Consider the following 25,094-nt stretch of genomic DNA (forward strand, 5'->3'; position numbering starts at 1 on the left):
ACTTTATTACTGAGACTGTGGATAGGCTCTACTGTTAGATATACAAATAAACTTTATACTGACAGTTCCTTCTCAACGTTTGTATTAATTAATAATTACCAAAAATATAAACGTCGTAGTGGTGTATCGTGACATGTACTTTAATATTTCAATCGATTATGACAGTGACAGTTTTAACAAAGTATTAAATCGCAAATGTTTTAGGCCTACTGTATTTAGAGGTATATTATTTATAGGCCTATAAAACATGAACAAAATATTTCGTTACTCAGTGGATAAAGAATATATTTAAAAATTGTTCCTCTTTGTACCTATCCGCTTTCCCATCCCTCAACCCTAATGTTACATAGCGAGGAGGCTTCGCATTTTCCTATCTCCTCCTACGATAATTGTTTTTAATAGCTGAAAAACGGTTGAACAGCTAGAGTACACCATCATAATGTTGAAGACAGGCCGATTTTCTTTAAAAAATACTATTTTGATAGATTGCTAGAGTACACCATCATAATGTTGAAGACAGGCCGATTTTCTTTAAAAAATACTATTTTGATAGATTTAATATACGATTATACAAATGTATTGATTTGCGATGAATGGAACATCCCAATCTCTCAGTCTGCCAGAGTTTGGTTTAACACAAGTACTGTAGGTAAATTTATGAGCCCTTGGTTTAACACATACGGTAGATAAATATATGGGCCCTTTGAGAATAAACTTGCAATAGGTTCGGAAAATGTTAAAAACCAATTTCTATTATTTGAATCGGTAAACAGTTTCCATTTATTATACATTGATAATGAAACATGAAATATTCCTATTTATGTCCCTCGAGGTTCATTACAATTTATATTTAGTAGTCCCACGGACTTCATCTTAGCCACTCCCCCGAGTGCTAAGGCCAAATTTATGATACCCTACTTTCTATGTAAGTTTAGTTACAGTTAGTTCTTGACGATAATACAACGAATTTAGGTTACACCCTTCGGCCGCGAAAACGTTTCTGTACAAATATGATACCGATTGGCTTTATTTCATTCAACAGCGACCATAATCTCGCCAATTACAGGATAGATAAACTATTTTATTATTGATGTGCTTATAAATTAAGACTCATGTAAACAGCTTGATTACATCATTTTACAGACAAACGAAACTTTTTTAAACCTACTGTTTCAATAACTGAGTATAATACTGTATACGTTTTCATAAGTAAGTGCATATACATTTTCGTGTTTTCATTGACGAGATTGTAATAGTAACTTCAGTAACTATTACAGTACTTATTTATTATACGACACAAGACAATTGTATCTGACAGGTACGTACATTATTCTAAAAAATAAGTCTAGATAGATCCCTTAGGCGTCATAAATCACAGGCCAACAAATCAGTACTCATGACAGAAATTCGACCCAGTTCAACACCACAACCGATGATTTGCCCTAAATATTTAGGTAGACTACAGTTTAATTTTTCACTGAATAGGAGCTTGAATTTCCGATTTCCATTTCGCAGAATGTCTAGGTCTATTTATTTAGTTTGGTTCTTATAATATATAAATACAATCAACTTTATTACTGCGGTTCCATCACCACCACCACGTGCCGCCCAATTCCCGTACATACATTTCCATTTCTCCCTAATTTCTTTAATCCACATAAATTAATTGTCCTTTATGGAATCCAGTATTGGTTTTGTTGTCTCTATTTCTGAATACCCCAATTAGGGGGACACTTCCGTTTTTGTTTAGTGTCCCAAAAAAGTCCCCGTCCGTGGATTCTACTGTATTCGAGAACCATCTGTGAGCACCCCTAGATGGTACGCGAGCGAAGCGAGCGTGCCATCTAGTCCTTGGCAATTTGCCTAAATATTTAAAAACAAAAAAATGCATTATCGTCATCAAAATCATGCATTGATTGTCTAAATTGAAGCGTTGGAAATTCAACCATTTCAAACCATGTGGTTGGAGCTAATTATGAATATTTGATTAGCTTCTGAATTTGAATTCTAAGAAAGAAACGTATTTAACCATCTTTAGGTGAAGATGTATGAAGACAAGATGAAGAAACTGCGAACAGAGCTTCAAAAGGTCAACGAACTAAATCATGAAAGCGAGACGGAGGTACAGCGTCACGAGTCGAAGCTACAACAACTAGTAGACAGGCTGGAACTGTCGGAAGAGAAGCACAGACAGAGCCTACATGAGCTTGCTTCAAGGGAAGAACAGATAGTAGTGCTAAAGGTTGAACTAGCATCTACTGCTGAGAAATTAAGGCATAGAACAGATGAGGTATGTACAGTCAACTCTCCCAATACCGGACACCTTTGGGCTGGCCAAATATGTCTAGCTTTCTGGAAAGTCTGGTATTCGGAATGTGTTGTTAATGGTTAAAAATAGGGGATTTTGGTCCCTGAGCAAAGTCTGGTGTTGGGACAGTATCTGGTTTTCAGAGAGTCTGGTATTGGGAGAGTCGACTGTACTACCATTGTCAAAAGTGGAATTGTAGCTTGATACTTTACCTACCAGTCCCTTGGTCCTGTAATGTGCCTAGGTATTTTGTCATGTGATGTGCTCATGTGTGTGATGTGCCCAGGTATTCGGAATGTGTTCTTAATGGTAAAAATTTTGGAGATTTTGGTCTCTGAGAAAAGTCTGGTATTGGGAGAGTTTCTGGTTTTCAGAGAGTTCAGTATTGGGAGAGTCGAGTTATACCATTGTCAAAAGTGGAATTGTAACTTGATGTTTGCCTAGCAGTCCCTTGGTCCTGGGTTCCAATCCAATCAGATGTCAGGACTTTCTCATGACAACTCACTCTACAAAGAATTGTTTAAAGACTTTGTTTATGTACGTACGGTGCCTTTTCTTGTGAACAGGATTGCCACCTTTATGAATGATAGTGAATGAATTCACATATGATTATTCTTTACAATTTGCCTAAATATATTTTTAAAAAACAAATAAGTGATAAGCAATCAGAACATACTTTATTTTCCCCAGTTGTATTAATTGCAATGTACCTTTTTAATACAGACAAATAAAATCAGCACAGCGTTAGAGGCGATGCAAAATCATTTGCAAATGACGACAGAGGAGAGGGACCAATTAAGAGCTTCGTTGGAAGAGTCGAGAACAAGTGGTGATAAGCTGCAACAGGAGAGTGAGCTAGTGGTGTCTAATATCAACACGTGGGTACAACAACAAAAGTAAGTGATCATTTAGTATCATCATTTTTATTATTATTATCGCTATCATTTTCATTTAAAAAATAGAAATGTTTACATTTTGTTCAAATAACTTTATCTGGCTTATAATTAAAGATGTTTTGTCCCCCAAAAACATAAAAAATGAAGATTTAATAAAATCAGACTTTTAATAGGCCATTTTGTAGTGTCAACAAAGTTAATCACTTTCATAGAAAAAAAAACCTGAAAAATAGAGTTTTCACTAAATAATAAAATATAACGGTTATATTCAGCCAAAAACTACTATTATTTTTTCAGGTAATTTTTTTTAGATCCAATTTTCGGTGAAAGTGAATAACTATTATGTGACATTAAAACGGCATATTATAAGAAAATTGTTTTTCTAATTTTTTTAGTGGACAATATGTCTTTAATGTTAATTTTTAGCAATTGTTGAATTTATATTCTTTTATAGGCAAGCGAATGAGAGATTGGGGAACAAGATAAGAGAGCAGAATCAATCTATCCGTGCCCTCAACAGTGAAAAAGAGTAGGTTTACTTGTATACATGTACAATACAATAAAACATATATTATATCCCCAAATTAGAAAGTATCTGAACTTTGAAAATGAGAAACAACCAAATGAATTTTTTTTTCTACAGTTATTTAATTTTATTCATATTTCTCCCCCATTCTACAGGCAATTAATTGAAAGAGTGGACAGTCTCAACCAAATGGTTAACAGATTAAAAGTTGAGAATGAAGAATTGAAGATTTCAGCTGAAAGGTTAAAAGCATTACAAAACCACTCAGCACATCAACAGGCTTTGCTACACCAACTTAAGAACAGACTGCAGGAACATGAGTAAGTTCTGAAGCTCTGTCTACACTATCGAACTTTATATGACAACAAAATTTTGATGTGCCCATATATGGACATGATGATGTCATATCACTACCATATTTGGGCATATCACTATCATATGATGTCATATCACTACCATATTTGGGCACATCACACTTTTGTCAAACTAGTTTGATAGTGTGGACAGAGCTTAAGAGATAGCATTTGTTTATTATTATACACATTTTTACTATTGCACACGTCCATACACATGGTGTATCAATGAACGAAATTGTACTGGTATAGTTTTAAAATTAGTAATAATACACGGCAAATAAAACATTTTTTTGTCTGACAGAAATGATCAAGAACATGAACTAGCCAACAAATTAGCCACCATTGAAGATCTTCACATCAGACTGAAGGCAAATGTAGACTCCATCCAGCAGTTAAATCAACAATTGAACACTTTGAATAAGGAGAATTCAAGGCAGCGTACAGAACTGGAGCGAGAGCGGGCTGGACGTAATAGCCTACACTTACAACTTGAAAGCAAGGAGCAAACATTAGCTAGCCTCAAAGCACAGGTAGAGAGATAATAATGTATATGTAGATGTGATTGAGAAAGTTTGTTTAATATGCTTGATTGGTGAATTCAATTTCTTAGTGTAATGTTGTATCTGATTGAATAAATACCATTACACAGCAGAAGATATATAATATCAATGTGATAACAGACAGCATTATATACTAGTGAAATACTAAGTATTCACTTACATAGTAGAATTTTATGCATCATTAGGCTTTTTCTACACTATCAAATTAGTTTGATGTGTCCAAATATGTTAGTGATATGAAATCATCATGTCCATTTTTTTCTAGCTTGATGCAATGAAATACCAACTAAAAGAGGCTAGTTATCGTCAGAATGGGGAAAGCCAGCTTGACTCGTCCATCCTGCCAGACTCGGCGTATGCGTCGGCTTTAGAACGAGGCTTACAGAAGTCCGCTAGCAAGGAAAGGGTAGGTCAGTGCATGCCTCTGTTGTTTTTGTTTTACCGTTAAAAAAACTTCACTTTATGCGCTGTACACTTCATGCACTCAAACCTCTTTTAAGGAGCCAACTTAGTACTAGATCACTAGTACAATTTACCAAGTTTTATTTTATATTTTTAACCACTGTTGCACTACAATTTTCATCATAATAAACGGCACCTTATGTTAAGCACCTTATTTATTAACTCAATCACAAGATATAATTATTTGAACAAAACTTTATATTTTTTACCAGACCGACCTTAATTGGAGCATGACAACCGATGAAATAGCCTTAGCTGATCCCGACCGCTTTGCTAAGGCCTACTGGATACAGCGTGTTGGTGAGTTGTCAGTTCAACTTCAGCAAAGCAGCGAGTATTGGTGTGGGAAGGTGCGTGAGCTGTCAGCGCACATTGAACGCACGTCCCAGACACCGTCACCAAAGAGGATTACCAACGATTGAACTAATATTTATAATTTAGATGCCTTGTTGGTTGGATATAATAATAATAATATTTATTCAGCAATTGCATAATTTGCCAGGTTCAAGTACAATATGCATGACCCCAGACGAACTACTTTTACTCCATTGATGCATCATACAGAAATATGGGCAGCTACCAGGGCAAATAATAACACTGTGTGATACCACATGTATTGCTATTTTTGGCAGTTGAGGAGTTCCATATGCCAAGCTAATAAAAACCAAAATTGGTATAACTTTCATAATGGAATATTATGTACATTTGTGAAAACTGTATATACATTTTATAGATTTTAATATTTGCAGTACATGTTTGTTAATAAAGTTTAACTGCAAAACAATAAAATGTTCTTGTACTTAAAATTTAAATAGAACAGAATTGTCCACCAAAAAAATGCAACATTTATATTTTTAAAATATAAAATATAATTCAAATAATTGAATTATTTTATTATGCAGTAGTGAAAATAGTAATAACAGTAATGTTTCCCTTCAATATGAACTATAAGTCGTCTTGAATAAGTGCCTTTCTTAAATATATTATTTTATTCTAAATATGGAATATTTCTTTCCAGTAAAGTGTTATGATTTGATGTACATATTTTCATTTTTTTCTTTTGTATATATTTGTAAGAATAATGAATACTTTATGAGATTAGTTGTGCTCATGTTTTGAATTTTAAGACATCTGTATGTATTTTTTTTGTATAAAATTCAAAACATTTTTTGTATAAATTATAGCGAAAATATGTGTCTATTTTTTTCCATTCACTTCATGTGATGAGCAGCTTACTGCGCGTACAGACTTACTTCCGTTACGCGCGTGCTGAGGCTACCCTGGGAATACAATTAACCAATCGTAACTCTATTACGTGGAAGAACCCATTATTACTAGGGGAGGTTAATTATCATCGAGGTGGTGAATAAGAGCCTATTTAATATACCAAAAAGCAATGTTCGAAGTACTTTATTAATATAAACAATTAACCAACATCAGAGATCTTTAAAAAAATAAAAATATTATATGTAACAAACTAAAAACAACTTTATAATACATATGTGCTGTTCTTTGTTTGGAATAGCCTAAATCTATTTTACCTCCATGGCCTAAATAAGGTCGTCTGTTCTGAAATCTAAGATTTGAATTTTTCTGGAGAGTTGGAAAACAGAGTGTTGCTAGTTACGCAATGTAAATAAGCGTAGCACATACATAATATTTGCTTAATTTTGGATACAAGTAAGTATAGTTTCGAACAGGGACAATTTTGTCCATGGTTCAAATAATTAATGTATTTTATTCGTTGATTTAAATGTTAACCTGGATTGTTTGTCTCGCGGTCGTCGAAACGAAAACTTTTACACAGAACAAGTCTACCGCCCTCTTTAATCCACCAACCACAAGGCGACTTATCTAATAATTACTGTTACCATAGAAACAAAAAGCCAGTGTAAGTTAGCTGCTCATCACTCATTGCGGTGGTGGTAGGCAGTGATCGTAACTAAACTCAAATAATAAGAACTCAAGGCCTAAAAAGTAAAATGGAAAAACAACGTACTAAAAAACTAGGTGAATATCCAGGTTTGATGGATAAAGGTGAACCACTTGCGGCTAAATCGGCTTTTAGTTACGTACCAACAGTTCGCAAACAGCCTGCTGAGCGCACCGTGTTTAACAGTACACAGGAATTGGTAAGTATTGGGACTTAATTCTTTAATCAAGCACCATAATATTAATGTAGGTTATGTAGGCTATCAGTTCAACATTTAATTTTCATTGACCCAAAACAGCCAGTAGACCAACTGCAGATAGGCCTATCATTAGCTGTATAATTATTTATTTCATACACATCTGATAATAATTATTTATTTATCTGATCTTGTGAATAATATATTTCCTTGAATCTGATTGACTAGCACTTTTTCAACATTTTAATACATTTATGTATGTTTTACACATTTATAGTAAATGTAAAATACTAGTAGAGTTAGACCTAAACTTATGTTGATGAGAAATTTGTTTTCCTTAGGAAGGTGAACATTCAACTTTTGATCAACTGTTTAACTGGAAAGAAGGCTACAACAACAAACTTCATCGATGTGATCGGGAACATGCCAAGTTGAGAGGTTTATACGTCAACGAAGAGGTACGCAAATTAACGGATTAAAAGAGTTGCATTAACAATTACAAAAAGGTGTTTTCTGACTATGCGATTCCTATTGATCAATTCATTAAACCTGACAGGCTTCATTAAATAAAAATTGTATAGTTATAATATTATATATTATATTATTATAATAGTAGAGCAGTAGTTTGGTGGTTAACGTGCTTGCCTTCCAATCTCAAGGTCCTGGGTTCAATCCTGACATGGTGCCAGGGTTGTAACTCACGTCTCTTTCAACTTCACTCCCTAAGCCTCAAATGAGACTACTTAGTTTATAGGCACTATAAATTATAAAATAGTTTAACCATCCTGTAATTGGTGAGTTTGTGCTCACTGTTGGATGTGTATGAAATAACAAATTTTAAAAATAGTTGTTATTGTTTTTTTTAGGAACAGGTAAAAGATGTGCCAACATTATCATCTTCAGTTTATGGGCACAAGTTAGAACTTTTCAACGACCCACCAGGAAGAGCACATGTCAGAGTTGGACATGTTAAAACCGAGTTCTACCGAAGAAATGGCGTGAATATAGAGGGTGATATGGAAGGCATGTAAAATATCAGATGTAGTGCTGTTAAATTTACAACATTTCAGTGGCAAAGGAAAGAGCGTAGTTGTCAGTCACCTCAACATCAAGTTGATGCCGCCGCAACTGTTACTAAACTGCTACATCAATTTGGTTACTGACCAATTACCTTGCGCCAAAGAGAGATTAGATGAACAAACAAAAACCCAGACAGTATATGTTACAGTACTATGGTTCTGTATATTTTTAGTCAGGAGTTCTGTGTTGGTGGATTTTAACCGTCAACTCAGCATTATTTGTAATGAAAAAAAACAATTGAAAAATGGCATTTAAATTAGTACTAAAGTATGCACTGTAAAGTCTATGAACTACTAGTATGCAGTACAGTAGGTCACACTCTCATCATTGAGATACAGAAGATTTCCATATGTCGTCATAAAACAATGAGGAATAGTCAAGTCATTATTACTATTTCTTTACTAAGTATCTTTACTAGTTTAGGTTCAGATGGCGTTTCAAAATATTAGTAAAAAGATGAATATTTTGGCACATATGGCGTTTCATACGTATAAAATCGAAATGTTAACTAACATAAAAAAAAGACACTAAATAGAGACTTGGGGCAATCTTAACAGATCAGTCTATGTAGAGTATGTCTAAATTAGTAACTTTTATTGTGAAAAGAAATGTTACAATTCTGTAAACATAGTTTTGCCATAGTTGTGCATCTGTCAAATATTACCAATATTGTTATTTATAAACAAGTTTTACATGTAATATATAATATTTAATTAGCCAGATACAAGTAACCAATAGCATCTTCAGAAGGCTCAATAAGAAGCCCAGTGGGCCTAATTTAAAGATAAATATCATGCTAATATATAAACAAAATCCTAATAATGCCATGTTTTGATTACTGTATTGTTAATGGATTCAATCAATCACTGTACTAGAAAAAAAATTAAAAGCAGAGAGAATAATTAAAATAACTTTTAACAATAACGTTGTGTGATATCATTTCAAGATAATATTTTTTAATATTTACAATTGTTCGATGGTTTTTGTTATTACAACAAAGTGGAGAAAAGATGTTTTTTGTTGGACCATAGAATAATTTCAAATTGAATTACACCACCTTTAAGGTCGTTCTGTACAATTACGCAGCATATCCTTGACCCATGACCTACGACATTTGGAACAATATTTACTCGCATGTTTTAAACTTGCCAAGCATCCATTTTTAATTAAAGATATACAGTATTTACATTAAAAAACAAATCTTTGTTAGCTGAATGAATGCTTCTAGTTATATTAATACAGTACTATAACCAATAAGCCATCTCCTAGCAAAATTTAAATTATACAATTTTCATAACTATGGTACATATGTACTGCAACCATACCAATCAACCAAGCCTGGTAAAAACAATGCAAAAATATTTTTCATATTATTTAACATTAAAAATGTACATTTTTCTCATAACTCAAAATGTGGGTTGTATATGATTGAAATCAAATTATTGTAATTAAAAAAGTTGATTCTATTCATATTTGTACAGAAAATGAAACTTTGAGAAAAATAACATTAAACTAGATTTTTAAATTTATGAAATGAAATTGTTTTTATTTAGCCAAAGCAAAAACAATTAGTGCAAATTGTGCAGAAACTTCCTCTTAGTTTAGTTAACCATCAATCAATTACAATTTTCATTTAGGACACCCCTATTAAGGGAAGACCCCTACTTGGGGAAGATCCCTACTCGGGGGACACCCCTACTTGGGAATGACTTTATTCAAGGAACACCCCTATTAAGGGGAAATTTCTCTGTAAAATCAATGAAGGGCAACAATATGTTTTAACACAAGGCCAACCCTTGTTCAGGGAACACTCCTATTAAGGGGTACTTTCCTGTGAAATGAACTACTGTATCTTGAAAGAATTTCATTTAGCTTCGATTTTGTATAGATGACAAATTTCGTTTTTGTAAAAGCACAAGTTAACGGAGTACTTACTCGAACGTTTCGATCTCTATCAGAGATCCTTCTCAACTGACTGCGGAGTGTTAATGCCAAGAATGACCAAGCTGCATTAACACTCCGCAGTCAGTTGAGAAGGATCTCTGATAGAGATCGAAACGTTCGAGTAAGTACTCCGTTAACTTGTGCTTTTACAAAAACGAAATTTGTCATCTGAACTACTGTAGTTTACAAAATCAGGTCTGGAAAACACAGGAGCTAGAAAGTTCAATGTCACATGGTCTAGTTAAATTTTTAGTCACCATTTTGATGACTATAGATGACTACTATAGTAAGATTAGCATGATTAACCAGAACAAACAAATCCAAGTGCTAACACTTCAGATTTACTTAGCATGGTAAGATTTTTGGTCCTGTGCATTTGGTGTTTCATTGAAAAGGTGCATAACAAGGCTATGATAGGGCTTCATTAAAAGGTACCTTTTAAAAAGACTGAAATATAAATAATATAAAAAATTGTTGTTTGTAACTGCGATCATGTAGGTCCGTTACTTTTAGCTGGATTGCGAATCAACTTAATCGTCTTCTCCACGTGATCTTCAAGATGTTTCACCAGATGTTCTGTCTTCAAATCGCCTTTGTTGCAATCAACACATGTGTACATAAGAACGCCATAAGAAAGTTCAGACTTAGATCGAGATAAGCGAACGTTCTTAACATAAAAGTTCTCTACTTCCTCAAATCGTAATTGTATCCGATCCTCGGGGCACTTTCTTAGATCTTCCAGGTCATGATGCACCAACGAGCGAGAGTTAGTTTTTATTTTTTGTTTGCCTTTCGGCGACGCTGGATCTTCATCTTTGGTATCTTTTAATTCCTTCATCTTGAATGAGATCTCTTTGCCAATGTGACTTTCTAAATGCCGCACCAATTCCGAGTCTTTACCCTTGAACCCAGGTTTCTTGCACATTAGACAGGTGAAATTCATTGTGCCAATCACGGCGCTGCTCCGACTTAAGCTGCTTTGGATTTGGATTTCTTTCTTAAAGAATTTCTCAATCGTTGTTATTGGTAGAATAATCGGATTTGCATCGGTGGATTTTAATTCTGAGAGTAGCTTCTCAATCAAAGGATCGACTACGTCTATGGAAAAACAACATTTTGTTAATCGTTAATTTGTTTTGGTGATTAATTTGTTTTGATGATTAATGTGTTTTAATGATTATTGTGTTATATACTAGTTTTACAAGAATATTAACTGGATTTTGTAACATTCTTTGTTATTTTAAATTGTATTGAATAAAAAATACTGATACTGGTTCAAGTAACCATCTACATAGAGAGACATCTGGTAGCGATTGACATTAAGTTGGCATTTTTAGATTATATAATATAAATCCAAAGGCAAATTACTGAAAAAAATGACAATGCTGTGGGTATCAGTGGCTGGATCTCAATAGAGATACAAAAATAAAAAGCAAAAAGCTAAATCAAAACGATAAAGTAAACAGACAGAAAAGTTAGCAGAGCTTTCGGGCAACACTAGCCCTTCATCAGTGCAAGATTATATAATATATATACATGTATAATGCGACATTTATATGGTGCTCTATTTCATGAAGATCAGAAGATCAAAGAGCTATGGAATGAATAAATAAAATACATACCATTTTCTTCATTATCAATTTGTGATTTGTTTTCTTCTACTAAATTTTGAATTTGAGAACCGTCAACACCGTCACCTTCAGATTTCTTTGATTCCTCATCTGGAGAAAGACGCAAACTTTTCCTGTTACCAGCTTTCTCTGTTCCTTCACTTTTCCGTTTAGATGCAGAGTTGTTTGCAGTGTTATCTTCTGGAATTTCATCATTGATGTCAGGTTTTCTTTCCTCTTTGTCTACACATGCCTTTTTGGCGGACACATCATCATCATCATCGGCATCAAGTTTTCTCTTTAAACTAATATCTTCATCCTGTTGTTTTGTTACATCATCAGTGTTAGGTTCTCTCACAGCTTTCATAGCCTCAAGTTTGTCCCTATCAAGAGGCAGTTTATTGAGGACAACCTTGACGTTACAAGCTGTATGCTCTACCTTCTTGTTATCTGCGACTGTCACTTCATTCGTCGTTTTCTTAGCAATATCTTTATTCCCAATTTTCTTATCAGTTACTCCTTTGGTATCATTTTCCTCGTCACTGTTATCGTCTATGGTAACAACATCAATTACAGGAGGAGGTTTAGGTTTTTCTATTGCTGAAGCAGTTTTTGTAATTGTAGTACCTTAAAAAATAAGTACAGAATGTCTAGTTTGAATTGGACATGAATAATTTAAATATGACAGCAAAACACCTTTACTTCTGATTATTGTACATGAATAATTATGTAACATTGTATGTAATTATAATATTTCTAAGTAACATTTATCGGACAAGCTTACCTTTATTATGTTGGGATGACTTTTTCTTCATTACAATAATCTTCTTACACCCTAAGATGTGCTTTCGAAGATGGTTAGCAAATATAAAAAGATCTTTTCCACCACGATGCACAAAACCACAGTGTTTAACAAGACACCTCCAGCCAGCAACAGTTAATCCAAACTTCTTCAGGAGTTCAGGTTCTGTCACAGAAACTGTTCTTCTGGGGTCTTGTGATGGCTGTTGTGGTTTACCAAGCTGTTGAGGTTTCGCAAGTTGAGGCACTCCAGCACGCTGTTGAATGGGAATTATTTTTGGAATCACTGTCACCATGGTTTTATTTTGTTGGATGTGTTTATCTTGCTGCTTAATTGCTGGATTTGATGGCTTAAGTGAAGTGGAACGACGACACATCTGACGGAGGGCTTCCTCCGCTTCTTTTCCAACATCATGACTCAACGCATGAGCTGAAAGCTCAGCCTCAACTACATCACCCATCTTTCCATTAAATATATAAGTGGTCACAAAGAATTCACACTGTTTACATGTTAACTGGAAAATGCTGGAATGGTCTTGTCTTGCCCCACGTAGACATTTATAATGACTTAGTAACGCATGGCTAGTGAATTCTGCTCGCCGCAAAAGAATATTACCAATGCAGATGTAATGAAAATGTTTAGCAAGATGGACAGCTAAAGACTGATCTAAGATGGATGTGGCGTTACAGCGTTTGTAGCAGCAAGAATAACGTATCCTGTCATCATTATTCGTCTTCCTTCCACGATAATGTTCCAATACTTGTTTAGTTGTTAACAACGGGTTAACTTGACCAACAGACGTCGAAGGATAATCCTGGATAATTACCCGTAATGAAAAATGATTACCCAAATGTGCTGCCATATCTGGTGTTGTTGTAAAGTATAAATGGCAACCTCTTAAACTGCAAGCAAAGTTTGATGATGAGGTACCTAAGGGCATTAGCGTAAAATATTTAAAAACTTGTTGAGTTGTCATAAAAATTAAAGTTTTATTTGATAGAGGTTGTTTTGATCCTCCGTAGTAGTCCACGATGTCATTCTCTTTTGGTAAACCAGAAATGAGTGAAATAATTGATTCTTTTGTATCATGCTTGACCACATTTTCAGTGTTTGTTAATATTGGTTTCGTATCTTCATTAGGTTTGGTTTTATCATCTTCGTTGCCGTCATCAAAAATTCTCCAATATTCTGCAAGATCTTCTTCTGTTAAAAGTGGTCCTGTATCCTCCTCTGGTTCTGCTTCTTGTTTAGGATCAGATACCTCTTTTGATACTTCTTCCACTTTTTGTGTTTCTTCCTCTTTTGGTGTTTCAGGATTATTTTCTGGTACAGTATTTGATTCAGCATCAATATTAATGCCTTCTAATTCTGGGAAATAATTATCATCTGCAACGAGGCCTCCAAATTCATTCACAGGCAAATCTAATTCATCTTGGACCATAGAATCATGATCACTTTCAGAATCAGAATCCTGTGAAAACGTTCGTTTCGTCTTTTGTCGAGAATTGTTTACTTTAGGTTTGGTATTACCTCGTGCTGATTCAGAATCAAAGAGATGTTTTTGAGAATTTAATCTCTTAAGTTCAGAGTCTGAATCGCTGTCATATCTTTCTTTATCCTGTCTTTTTTTTTGTTCACCTCTCTTTGCTAATCGTTGGTCTCTTTCATGCTGCTTTCTTGATGTTAATTTGTAATTTACACTTGCTAATAATGATTGCTTCTGCTTGGAATTAGGAGATAGAAATTCTGTTTTTTTCTTCTTCTTGCTACTTTTTCTTCGTCTGTATGTCGTCTCCCATTGTTCAGATTCACCATCGCTACTGCTGGAATGTATCTTACCAAAATCATGAAGCTCATCATTCAGAACATGTCGAGTTTCCTTCTGGTGAAGTCGACTAGAAGTACAAATGTACCTGTCTAGGTTGTTATTCCACGAAGACACCACACTTGACTTGTTTACTGATACTGGTTTTAGTACTTCATCCCAGGAGTATGCCTTCTTATTGGAATCCTGTCTGGCATGTCCCATTTTGCTGTTAACGACACCGTTAAAATAGGTTCTAATTATTACCTCAGGTACGACATGAACACTTAAATGCAGGGCTTGTATCTTTGATGATACATTCTGAGCATTCACCTTATTGCTACAATGTATACACTGTAGAATTTTCCTAAGGCCAATAGTCTTGTACACAAATTGTGACATTATGGTCTCAAATGGAAGGTAGACAATGATACGGTTTACTTTATCCGCTGTAGGTAAACAAACTTTCTGATGGAAGTACACTTGAAGATAATTTGGGAATGACTGCTGACAAAGACCACATTCAAAAACAGTTTTGTCACAGTTTTCTAACAGAACATCTAACCGGATCTGCCTTTTCCCGGACTTATATCCATCAACAATCAATTGCTCAAAGAATACCTTTTGCTTCTTGATTCCTTCCTCCGCAATATTATCATTTCCTGATGTATTAAGGTCGACTAACATTGTAGATTGTTTTGGAGTCCATGTAATAATCTTCTTGACAAAGGTCTGTGATGGTTTGCTGATCGTAGTGTGAATGTCTTTCTTCGGTGGGCTATCTGGAATGGTGTTTTGAATCACTGGTGGTGGTGGTGGTGGTTTGCGTGGACGTAATGAATAAGGCGATTTTGCAGCATTATCTTGTTTGCGAGTGTTGTCATTGTCTACTTTGATACTAGTGGAAGGAGAGGCACTTTGCTTCTTTGGGAAACCTGTAGCACCTGGATGTTTTTCCTTCATGTGTTTATCTAACTCTGCTTTTTGTCCTTTAAATGTACAAATACTACATGTCATTTTCTTGTCCTTGTCAACATCTTTAATCAGGTGAGAAGAAGATGGATGTTTTTCCGATAAATGTTTCACGAAAACAGACCAGACTCCACGGAAACTACAAATTCTACATCTTAAAATTTGTTCTTTATCAATCATGATAAGTCCATGAGCTTCTCTAACATGTTTCCGAAGTCCATCAGCACTTGGAAAGATCTTCTTGCAAAGTTTACATCTCTTTGCTGAAGATGAATCTGATGTGGTTTTCATTCTGGCTGGTTTTTTAGCTGGAGCTGAGCTGGCTTCTTCTATCACCATTATGTCTTCATCGTCATCATCGGCAGTATTTGATGGTTTAGTTTCTTTGGTAGCATTCTTATGGCTTTCTTTTAATTTAACTTCGGATTCTTCATCACTTGAAAGGCAAATAATATCATCACTTGTTTCTTTCCCAGAGTTTGTGATCAAAGAAGAATTTACTGGTTTTACGGTCTTACACAATACATCAGATTGTTCTTTTCCATCTTTTTTTAGTTCCATATCTTCACTTTTTACAGACTTTAAAATCACCTGATTGATAATGTCTTCAATGACCTCACTACATACTTCTATGACAGGTTTGTTGACATCAATCTCTGTGTTGTTTGAAGTACTTGGTAAGTTTCCATCAAGATTATCATCAATGTTTGCTTTGTTTGTTTCAACAGTTTGTTCAACAATAGTACTATCAACGTTTTCTTCATTTAAATTTAGAATGCTTGAATCACTTTTGGTCTGTTCAACTTTACTGGCATCTATTTTTGACGTTTCATCATCCACACATTCTGGAGTTTTTAAGTTGTTACTTTCAGTTTTATCTGTATTATTTGCAGTTTTTTCACTATCACTATGACTTTTTTCATCATTTAATCCTCCACTGTCTAACTGTTGATCATCTGTGTCATCTATTGACATTTTGTTGTCATCAACTTCCATACTTTTATCAATCTCCATACTTTTATCAATCTCATTGCCATCCATAATTTCCTCAGCATTGACATCATTAACATTATTTATCTCTCTGTCATTTGGATTTACTTCATCTACACCAATATCATCACATTTAATAGCTGCATCTGGAGTCAAAGATGTGTCCATTGCTTCCTCATCTTCTATCAAATTTGTAGGACTAACAGTAGAAAGTAGGTCTCTATCTCCTTCATTTTCATCAAGTAATTGATGATCTTCTTCGGATAGAAAATTATCTTCATCTGATAACGGTTTCTCTTCTTCATCATCATCCGATTGACCACCATTTGTTTCTACTCGAGTAAGAGAACTAAAGGGTGGATCATCCCTATTAATATTAAAAGCATCAGCTTCAACAGGTTCACCAATTATATTAGTATTTTCATGAGATTCACCACCTTTATCATCATCCACTTTGTCATCGACTACATCCTCAACATGTTCACTTAGTATGTTAGTATCTTCAAGAATTTCATCACTTTCATCACCAATCACTTTTTCATTAGTTTCAGTGTCAACAGGTTCACCAACTATATTAGTATCTTCAAGAGTTTCATCAATTTTATCACCTTTCTCCTTTTCATCAGTTTCAGTGTCAACAGGTTCACCAACTATATTAGTATCTTCAAGAGTTTCATCAATTTTATCACCTTTCTCCTTTTCATCAGTTTCAGTGTCAACAGGTTCACCAACTATATTAGTATCTTCAAGAGTTTCATCAATTTTATCACCTTTCTCCTTTTCATCAGTTTCAGTGTCAACAGGTTCACCAACTATATTAGTATCTTCAAGAGTTTCATCAATTTTATCACTTTTCTCCTTTTCATCAGTTTCAGTGTCAACAGGTTCACCAACTATATTAGTATCTTCAAGAGTTTCATCACTTTTATCACCTTTCTCCTTTTCATCAGTTTCAGCGTCAACAGGTTCACCAACTATATTAGTATCTTCAAGAATTTCATCACTGTTATCACTATTCACTTTTTCATCAGTTTCAGTGTCAACAGGTTCACCAACTATATTAGTATCTTCAAGAATTTCATCACTGTTATCACTATTCACTTTTTCATCAGTTTCAGCATCAACAGGTTCACCAACTATATTAGTATTTTCAAGAGTTTTGCCACTTTTATTATTGTGCATCTTGTAATCAGTTTCAGTGGTAACACCATTCGTATCTCCGTTTACTTTTTCAAGTAATTTATCATCACTTGTATCACTGTCATTTGAGAAATCATCACATGGAAAACCATCTTCAAGTTCGTTTAACTCATCATCATCCAATTCAACAGGAAACCCATCTTCTGGTTCTTCAACATCAAAAGCAGATTTTTCATCTGTACTTACATCATCATCCACTTTATCATATTCAGCATCATCTTCTTGTCTCATATTATTGTCATCTGGAAGATCAGAGCGTACTTCAGTCTCAGATTTCAAACTGACAGATGAGCTGACATCATCACCATTTGTAGCGCCCTCTATACCAGTGTTAACTTTATCCATCTGTATTTTCCCATCTTTCTTATCATTTATGTCTTCATGGTCGTTTGTTGTTTTCAAACACACATTTAAATCAGTTGATATGAACTTGTCATCCATTTTTATTCTGATCTACATTATGAATCTATGAAATAAATGAAAAATATGGTTAAAATTGTTTAAATGTAGAATATGAGCAAATCATTTTTTTTTACAAAATTAGTTCAGTACATCTAGGCATAAATGGATCTACTGTATGAAAGAAATAGTAAATATTAAACAATTTCAATAAAAATAAATAATTATTATATTATAAAAGACAAAAAAAACATACATTTAAATCTAACCAGAAACCCATTTCAAGAAAATGTGCTTTGGGTTAACTATTTTTTGTTTAAATAACATTTTTGGTAAAAATAAAAGTTGACAAAATTATTTTTTTTTAAAGCAGGATAAATAAAGAAAACCAGCAAAAAATACATGCTAAACATTTTATGAATATTAATATTAGGCCTACTATGCAAATTAGCTTCATTTCATTTTTTTTAAACAGACAGATTACAGTATAATCATGGAGGTATCCATGGTATAATTACCCTTTTATATTTATTTACGTATTTAAATCAGAAAATAATTAACTGAAAAGAAATACCTAATAATATATTTTATTGAAAATAGGGGGAAATACAAATATCCTCACAACTCAATTAGATCCCTAATGCTCTAAATTCATTAGCTCTCATTGGTTGGTGCATTCCCAACATAATACAATCCAACATAATAAATCATGTGCTGTTTACAGTATTTGTTTTGTCGTGATCCCGTGTTCAGTACTCCAGCCAGGTGTGTTGTGTGTGCCTGCTCATCTTGACACAGAAAATAAGAATCACGAAAACTCTCGACGCCATATTTAAATTATACTACGCCGTCCTTCCTAGCCGTTTAAAAACGGCCCGCCCTGAAAATAGACTTGTTATATGCTCCTCAGCCATCTGCCGTCGTCAGACAGTGGCTAGCGGCGCCTGCTCGCTCAACTCGGCTGTTGTTGAATACTGCTGAGCCTAACGATAATGTACTCGAACCAAACAAAATGCCCTTACCTATTAAAAAAAATGATTTTGAGACTCCCGATTGAAATTGCTGGGAGCGGGGCTAAAAAAAATAATACAACACTTTCTTCTGCCGGGCCTTGGTATTTCGCTCACAAAGGACAACGCACAAAATGGCGAAATAAACTTACTTCGAAGCATTGTGGGAATTACAAATTTCCCATGATTCTTTTCGACACGACAGATCGCGAATAGAGAGTACGCGGTAGTTTTTCGGTAAGCAAATTCCCTGCTATTCTTATAATGGTTTCGTCCATATAGATTGTTCTACTATAAAATAGGACCAGATCTATTCAATTCCATTTATTGTTCGTCATAATTTTGAATTAAACTCAGAGTATACATTTTTTAAACTATAGTAATGTTACATTTTTTACATTTTCTATGCTATGCTAGCTTAGGAATTGTTAAATAATGATGTTTGCACATTTAAAATACACAGTAACCCCCGCACGGGTAATTGAATTGTCCTTGCAGCAAAAAGCAAAACATTGCAAATACCACCCCATGACTTGAGCTCTCTGTGATAATTCATGTAATAAACATGGATGTTGAAGATGTAGAAGCTTTTAATATTTTGTGTCTCCCCTTCGAACTGTTAGCGCATGTGTTCATGTTATTAGATGGGGCAACTATAGCTAGTGTTTCCCAAGTTTGTAAACGTTTTTATGAGGTTTCAAATGTTAAAATCGTATGGCAAACATTGTGTTTCAGAGGTAGTACCTACTCTCTACTGTTGGTGTTGGGGTTATGATTGATAGGCTGATACTGTACTAAACCTAGGCCTAGAAAAGATAGGATATTTATTAAATTTATTTTGATTTTTATTATATGAAGATAAAGATAGATGATATTAATAATAGTTAATTTAATTTTTAAAGCCAAAATTAACGCTTTTGTCATAGCTAATTGATTCTTTTTGTCATCTTTGACAATTTTAATTTTTACAAAAAATAAAAGTGTTATTTGTTTACTTTCAGAATATAATTTTACACCAGAACATTTTAGCACATGGAACACAACATATAAAATTATCTATACTAAAGGTTGGTAAGCCATTAATATTTAATTTATTAATAATTACCTTACAATAAAATATAGGCCTAGACTCTGTATTTTTGTTTTTGTATTGCATTTATGTACTGTGTTTGTTTCTATTCATTTGATGATAGTTTAAAATTAAGTTTTAATTTTAAAATAACATGAAATGTATGATTGTTAAACTATGTTATTTTTCTTTTGCAGTACTAAGAAAATATGGAAAATTGGTAGGAACCTGGCAACCAAAGATTAACCCTTACGGAGGGTTATTGTCAATCACCGTATGACAACATTTAAATTAAATTTAAATTAAATATGTTTACTTGAATTGAAATATAATTTTTTTTTTTTACTTTTCCATTAAATATTGGATTATTTTATTTCAGTTTAATGACGGCGCCTTAATAGGAACACAGTACTTTGCTCCACCTGATCCTAATGTCTGTGCACCTCTACGACAAAAAAAAGTCTTCAAAATCACAGTAGACAACGATAACATCACAAGATTGTTGTGTCTCAAAGGCAAGCCAAGCGATGTTCATCCGTTTCAGTTCACACCTGTAAGTGTAAGATATTTATTTTACCCACCAAAATTCAAACAATATACAAAACCACTGAATATCAATTTGTAGCACACTGCAATTTTCAAAATACAAGGCCTGTAAAATGTGAGTTTGTTCAATATTATGATCTCTTCTAAGGTAACGCCCTGTTCACACTTGCACTAATGGTCCCACACCACTTTAAAGCCTTGTTAACACAGGTCCCGGACTATTCCGCATTTAGTGCATGTTAATGCAGTAATTATGTGCGGCAACCTGCGGGAGGTGTACATGACATTTTCAAGATTATAGTCTTGTATATGCATGTGAAATATATAGCTCTGTCTACGCTATCAAACTTTATGTAAAAAAAAATGTGATGTGCCCATATATGGACATGATGATGTCATATCAATACCATCTTTGGCATATCAAACTTTTGTTGTCAAACTAGTTTGATAGTGTAAACAGAGCTTTAGAATATCAGGCCTATATTGCAATTACTCAGAATCTGTGTAATAACCCATTTTTAAATACATGCTTTCTTCGTATCACTATTTTGATCTAGTTTTTTCATTTGCTTTACACAGGGTGGAAGCATCGATGATTTTTCATTTAAATGTAGTAAACCAGACAGACACAGAAAGGGGTCAAATAAACAGGAAGTAAGTATAACCATGGTTACCAAGCAATAATATTTAATGTCCACAAACGAGCGGTAGCTGTAAAGCGGAAACCCATGTATGTTATTTCTTATGGCCATTAACGCAAAACGTGGACAGACAGTTGAGCGAAACGTGGACAGACAGTTGAGCGAAACGTGGACAGACAGTTGAGCGAAACGTGGACAGACAGTTGAGCGAAACGTGGACAGACAGTTGAGCGAAACGTGGACAGACAGTTGAGCGAAACGTGGACAGACAGTTGAGCGAAACGTGGACAGACAGTTGAGCGAAACGTGGACAGACAGTTGAGCGAAACGTGGACAGACAGTTGAGCGAAACGTGGACAGACAGTTGAGCGAAACGTGGACAGACAGTTGAGCGAAACGTGGACAGACAGTTGAGCGAAACGTGGACAGACAGTTGAGCGAAACGTGGACAGACAGTTGAGCGAAACGTGGACAGACAGTTGAGCGAAACGTGGACAGACAGTTGAGCGAAACGTGGACAGACAGTTGAGCGAAACGTGGACAGACAGTTGAGCGAAACGTGGACAGACAGTTGAGCGAAAACCCGCTCAATATAGATAAGTTTGCAGTAAACGATGTATATTTAGTTTATAAAGACCTGTTGTTTATGATAGAGTCTACAGAGTAGCATGCACAATCCTATTAAGTGTATTACAGTACTAACAACTTGTCAATTTTTATTATTATTTTGTATAGCAATTACAGCAATGGATTAAGGAAGAGTTAGGTATAGATATCCAACCTTGTGCAGTTGACTACAGACTGGAGCTGCTTAGAATTCAATTCTTCATTAACATGCAGTTTGAGTAAGTTTTATTAATTGGGAGCTTTCATTTTGTTATAGTAGAGGAACGCAGAGGTTACAACTTAGAAAAATTAAATATCACAGGATTTTATAAAAGTTTGGCCAAATCCTGAAGGGTTCTTATATGTGCTATAAAAACATCCAACATAGAGGGCGCTGTTTATTAAAATGTTATGTGACAACAAAAATGTGATGTGTCAACAGTATATATGGACATGATGATGTCACATCAAAACCATATTTGGGCATATCACTACCATATTTGGGCACATCACACTTTATCAAATCAGTTTGATAGTGTAGACAGAGCTTAAGGTAAAGCATAGAGATATCTCTATGGGTAAAGTAAAACAGAGTGGATGAATCGACTATTTTTATTAACATGATTTTTATCTCTTTGTATCAGTTCATCCTGCAACTTCAGACGCCTTCATATACCAACAAAAAGGAAACCAGAGCATCCCGTACGGCCTGGTCTTTACAAAGGCACATACGGAGGTCACGGTATCGAGTTAGTTATGGTCTCGTATCATGACGACCTATTACATGGTGTCAAAGTTACAGTAAGCGTTTATGAATATTTGTTTTTTATTTTTTAATAACTTACAGATTATGAAAATATGATTTAGTGTAGGGTGCATTACAGAATATTATGGTTCTGGTGGTAGAACAAATCTTCTCGGATATGGACTATAAACCGTAGGTCCAGTGTACACATCTAGCTCATGTGCACTTTAAAGAACCTAGTACATATTTCGAGACGAGTAAGGGGTTACCTCAGTGTACTAGTACACTCAGTGTACTAGTACACAGACAGCCATCACACTGATCATAACTGGGCCCTCTGGAAGGGTTACCTAGTATAAATAAATAACAAATTCAATATTTTGTCAGGGTGATCCGAATGTGCCAGCGGACCAACTTAGCATCCAAGCACACATAAATGAACCAATGATACTAGATAGGGACAACCAGTATTCATTAGCTCAGCTAGAGGCACTCACCAAAGAAGATGTACTTGTACCAGTTGATAAACAGAAGACTAGACAGCCATTCATTGTGCCGAGGGACGTCATGGATAGGGGAATGTCAAAGGTCAATGATGAGATGGATTTGACACATTGTATTGGGAGGTAATAACAGATTTTGTTGTGATCTCAAAGGTATTTAAAATGAATTCTGAATGCTACGCTGGTTTTGGGTGATTTGGTAGGCGAATTTGAAAGCATCATTTTTCATCAGTCAATCTAAAACATATTTGTATTATAAAGTCCTTTTAATTTATTACTTGCATTGTGTGTTTTATATATTTAAGCATAACAGGTTTTATCATATTATTAAAAATACATTGCGCTATTTGGATTCAAGTTGTTCAAATCGTGCCCATAAATAATCATTATATTCATAATAAAGAACCATACACACTATTACCCAAATGTCCCAATGTTTGATATTTTAGCATTGTAAATGTAACACTAAATGTACAGTGTTATTTTGACTTAAATAACATAGTATAAAACTCCAAATAATGAGAGGCAAGCCATGATTCAACGTTTCGATCTTTTCTGATCATCATCAGGAATGAATATTTTGATTTCTGTAGGTACTTTGCGACTGGGTTGATTGCTATGGACGGCTTTAAGCACCCTTCCCGCACCCCGTCACACTTCATCGTGTTCAACGAAAACATGTTTGCGATGCTTTGGATCGAACTACATTCTATTAGTCTTTATTGTAGAGTGGAAGAAAACCTGATGTAATATACACTTTGTTGTAAGTATTAAATTGTATGTACAGTATTAGGATTTTAAGCCTAATGGAATTTACTGTATTATTAAGGGAGATATGCTTATAAAGCCTTGTCTACACTATCAAACTTTATGTGTCAAAAAAGTTTGATGTGCCTATATATGGTAGTGCTATGCTTAAATATGGTAGTGATATGACATCATCATTTCCATATATGGGCACATCACATTTTTTTGACACATAAAGTTTGATAGTGTAGACAAAGCTTTACAGGGGTACAGTCAACTCTCCCAATACCGGACACCTGTGGGGTAGCCTAATTATGTCTTGTATTCTGGAAATTCTGAATGTGTGTTTTTAATTGTAAAAAGAATTTGAGACGTTTTGAACCTCAAGAAAGGTTATTTTTTGGGAGACTTTCTGGTTTCCATAGAGTCCGTATTGGGAGAATTGACTGTATAAAAAATCATGTTTTTATTTTAGGCCCAATAGAATATATTGATTGTGAAGGGAGAATGTGCTTACCACAGAGATGCTAGCAGATATGTTTCATAATCAATTTACCTGGTGAACTGGTAAACAATATAGCCCCTGTATCAGGGGATTACCACCTATCTGATAGGACAGTGATTAATTTACTATTGGTAATCCTTGGCCACATTTGCTTAAAGACATAAATAAAAAATATTGACTAGAATAAAACATTTTTATGCACTTCTTTCAAAAAACAGGGAACTCAGTATAATGTATTGCTAACAGTTTGATTAAAGTGTTTATCGTTTATAAATAAATAAACATGAATTAAATTTTATTATATTTAAATGTTTATATAGTACATATTATTTATTCAGTTTATATTTTAGAATTCATTTTAAATTACTAAATGTATTTGTTGCAATTGTATTTAAATGTTTATCGTGAAACTCAACTTTATTTCTCAGCAAACATAGATAATGTTATCAAATTAAAACTAAATTTCTTCCAAGTTTGCTTGAGGAACTAAAATGTTTTGAAAATCATCTTTAGAAGATCTATAAGTATATTTTTAAATGTCTATTTTCATATCAGAAAACTACATAATATTCATGAACAATTTTAGCAGATTATAAATATTGGAAAGCTTAAATTTTAAAGAGTATTTTAATAATAAAAAATTAAAACTTACGGTACTCCTACTCCTACTCCTACTACTTAGGA

At 34.2% G+C, this 25,094-nt stretch overlaps 5 protein-coding genes across 8 annotated transcripts in view; 3 read left to right on the plus strand and 2 right to left on the minus strand.

The window, feature by feature from the left end:
* LOC140056280 (uncharacterized) overlaps positions 1 to 6,288 on the plus strand; it is a 31,735-nt gene extending 25,447 nt beyond the window's left edge. For 2 of the 3 annotated variants that reach the window (XM_072101599.1, XM_072101600.1), the window contains 7 exons: positions 2,039 to 2,290; positions 3,032 to 3,204; positions 3,659 to 3,733; positions 3,886 to 4,050; positions 4,388 to 4,616; positions 4,912 to 5,052; positions 5,321 to 6,288. In XM_072101599.1, the coding sequence (XP_071957700.1) occupies positions 2,039 to 2,290; positions 3,032 to 3,204; positions 3,659 to 3,733; positions 3,886 to 4,050; positions 4,388 to 4,616; positions 4,912 to 5,052; positions 5,321 to 5,530 (1,245 nt within the window). In that variant the 3' untranslated portion in view covers positions 5,531 to 6,288. Of the gene's footprint in view, positions 1 to 2,038; positions 2,291 to 3,031; positions 3,205 to 3,658; positions 3,734 to 3,885; positions 4,051 to 4,387; positions 4,617 to 4,911; positions 5,057 to 5,320 lie in introns of all 3 variants that reach the window. The other variant, XM_072101601.1, reaches the window with a different exon arrangement.
* LOC140056285 (succinate dehydrogenase [ubiquinone] cytochrome b small subunit A, mitochondrial-like) overlaps positions 1 to 10,275 on the minus strand; it is a 69,764-nt gene extending 59,489 nt beyond the window's left edge. The window contains exon 1 of the mRNA XM_072101610.1: positions 10,253 to 10,275. The gene's annotated coding sequence lies outside the window, so the exon portion shown is untranslated. The remainder of the gene's footprint in view (positions 1 to 10,252) is intronic.
* On the plus strand, positions 6,986 to 9,465 carry LOC140056288 (cilia- and flagella-associated protein 90-like). The gene is made up of 3 exons (XM_072101612.1): positions 6,986 to 7,240; positions 7,579 to 7,695; positions 8,104 to 9,465. Exons 1-3 carry the CDS (start codon positions 7,091 to 7,093, stop codon positions 8,266 to 8,268), a joined length of 432 nt encoding a protein of 143 aa, XP_071957713.1. The 5' UTR covers positions 6,986 to 7,090; the 3' UTR covers positions 8,269 to 9,465.
* A 120-nt stretch (positions 10,276 to 10,395) lies between the features above and the next one.
* On the minus strand, positions 10,396 to 18,080 carry LOC140057744 (uncharacterized). Its single transcript, XM_072103466.1, has 3 exons — positions 12,656 to 18,080; positions 11,884 to 12,498; positions 10,396 to 11,359 (listed from the first exon to the last, which is right to left on the minus strand). Exons 1-3 carry the CDS (start codon positions 18,078 to 18,080, stop codon positions 10,752 to 10,754), a joined length of 6,648 nt encoding a protein of 2,215 aa, XP_071959567.1. The 3' UTR covers positions 10,396 to 10,751.
* A 1,481-nt stretch (positions 18,081 to 19,561) lies between these two features.
* On the plus strand, positions 19,562 to 24,969 carry LOC140056350 (F-box only protein 31-like). 2 transcript variants are annotated; one of them, XM_072101696.1, is made up of 10 exons: positions 19,562 to 19,785; positions 20,050 to 20,115; positions 20,315 to 20,391; positions 20,497 to 20,670; positions 21,243 to 21,317; positions 22,040 to 22,149; positions 22,555 to 22,711; positions 23,043 to 23,281; positions 23,752 to 23,921; positions 24,381 to 24,969. In XM_072101696.1, the coding sequence occupies exons 1-9, from the start codon at positions 19,614 to 19,616 to the stop codon at positions 23,906 to 23,908; spliced, it is 1,227 nt and encodes a 408-aa protein (XP_071957797.1). In that variant the 5' UTR covers positions 19,562 to 19,613; the 3' UTR covers positions 23,909 to 23,921; positions 24,381 to 24,969. The 2 variants fall into 2 exon arrangements, with proteins under 2 accessions (XP_071957797.1, XP_071957796.1); XM_072101695.1 differs by having other exon boundaries at positions 23,752 to 24,969.
* The last annotated feature ends 125 nt before the right edge of the window (positions 24,970 to 25,094 follow it).

Source organism: Antedon mediterranea, chromosome 8, assembly GCF_964355755.1.
Source record: "Antedon mediterranea chromosome 8, ecAntMedi1.1, whole genome shotgun sequence".
NCBI classification, from domain to species: domain Eukaryota; kingdom Metazoa; phylum Echinodermata; class Crinoidea; order Comatulida; family Antedonidae; genus Antedon; species Antedon mediterranea.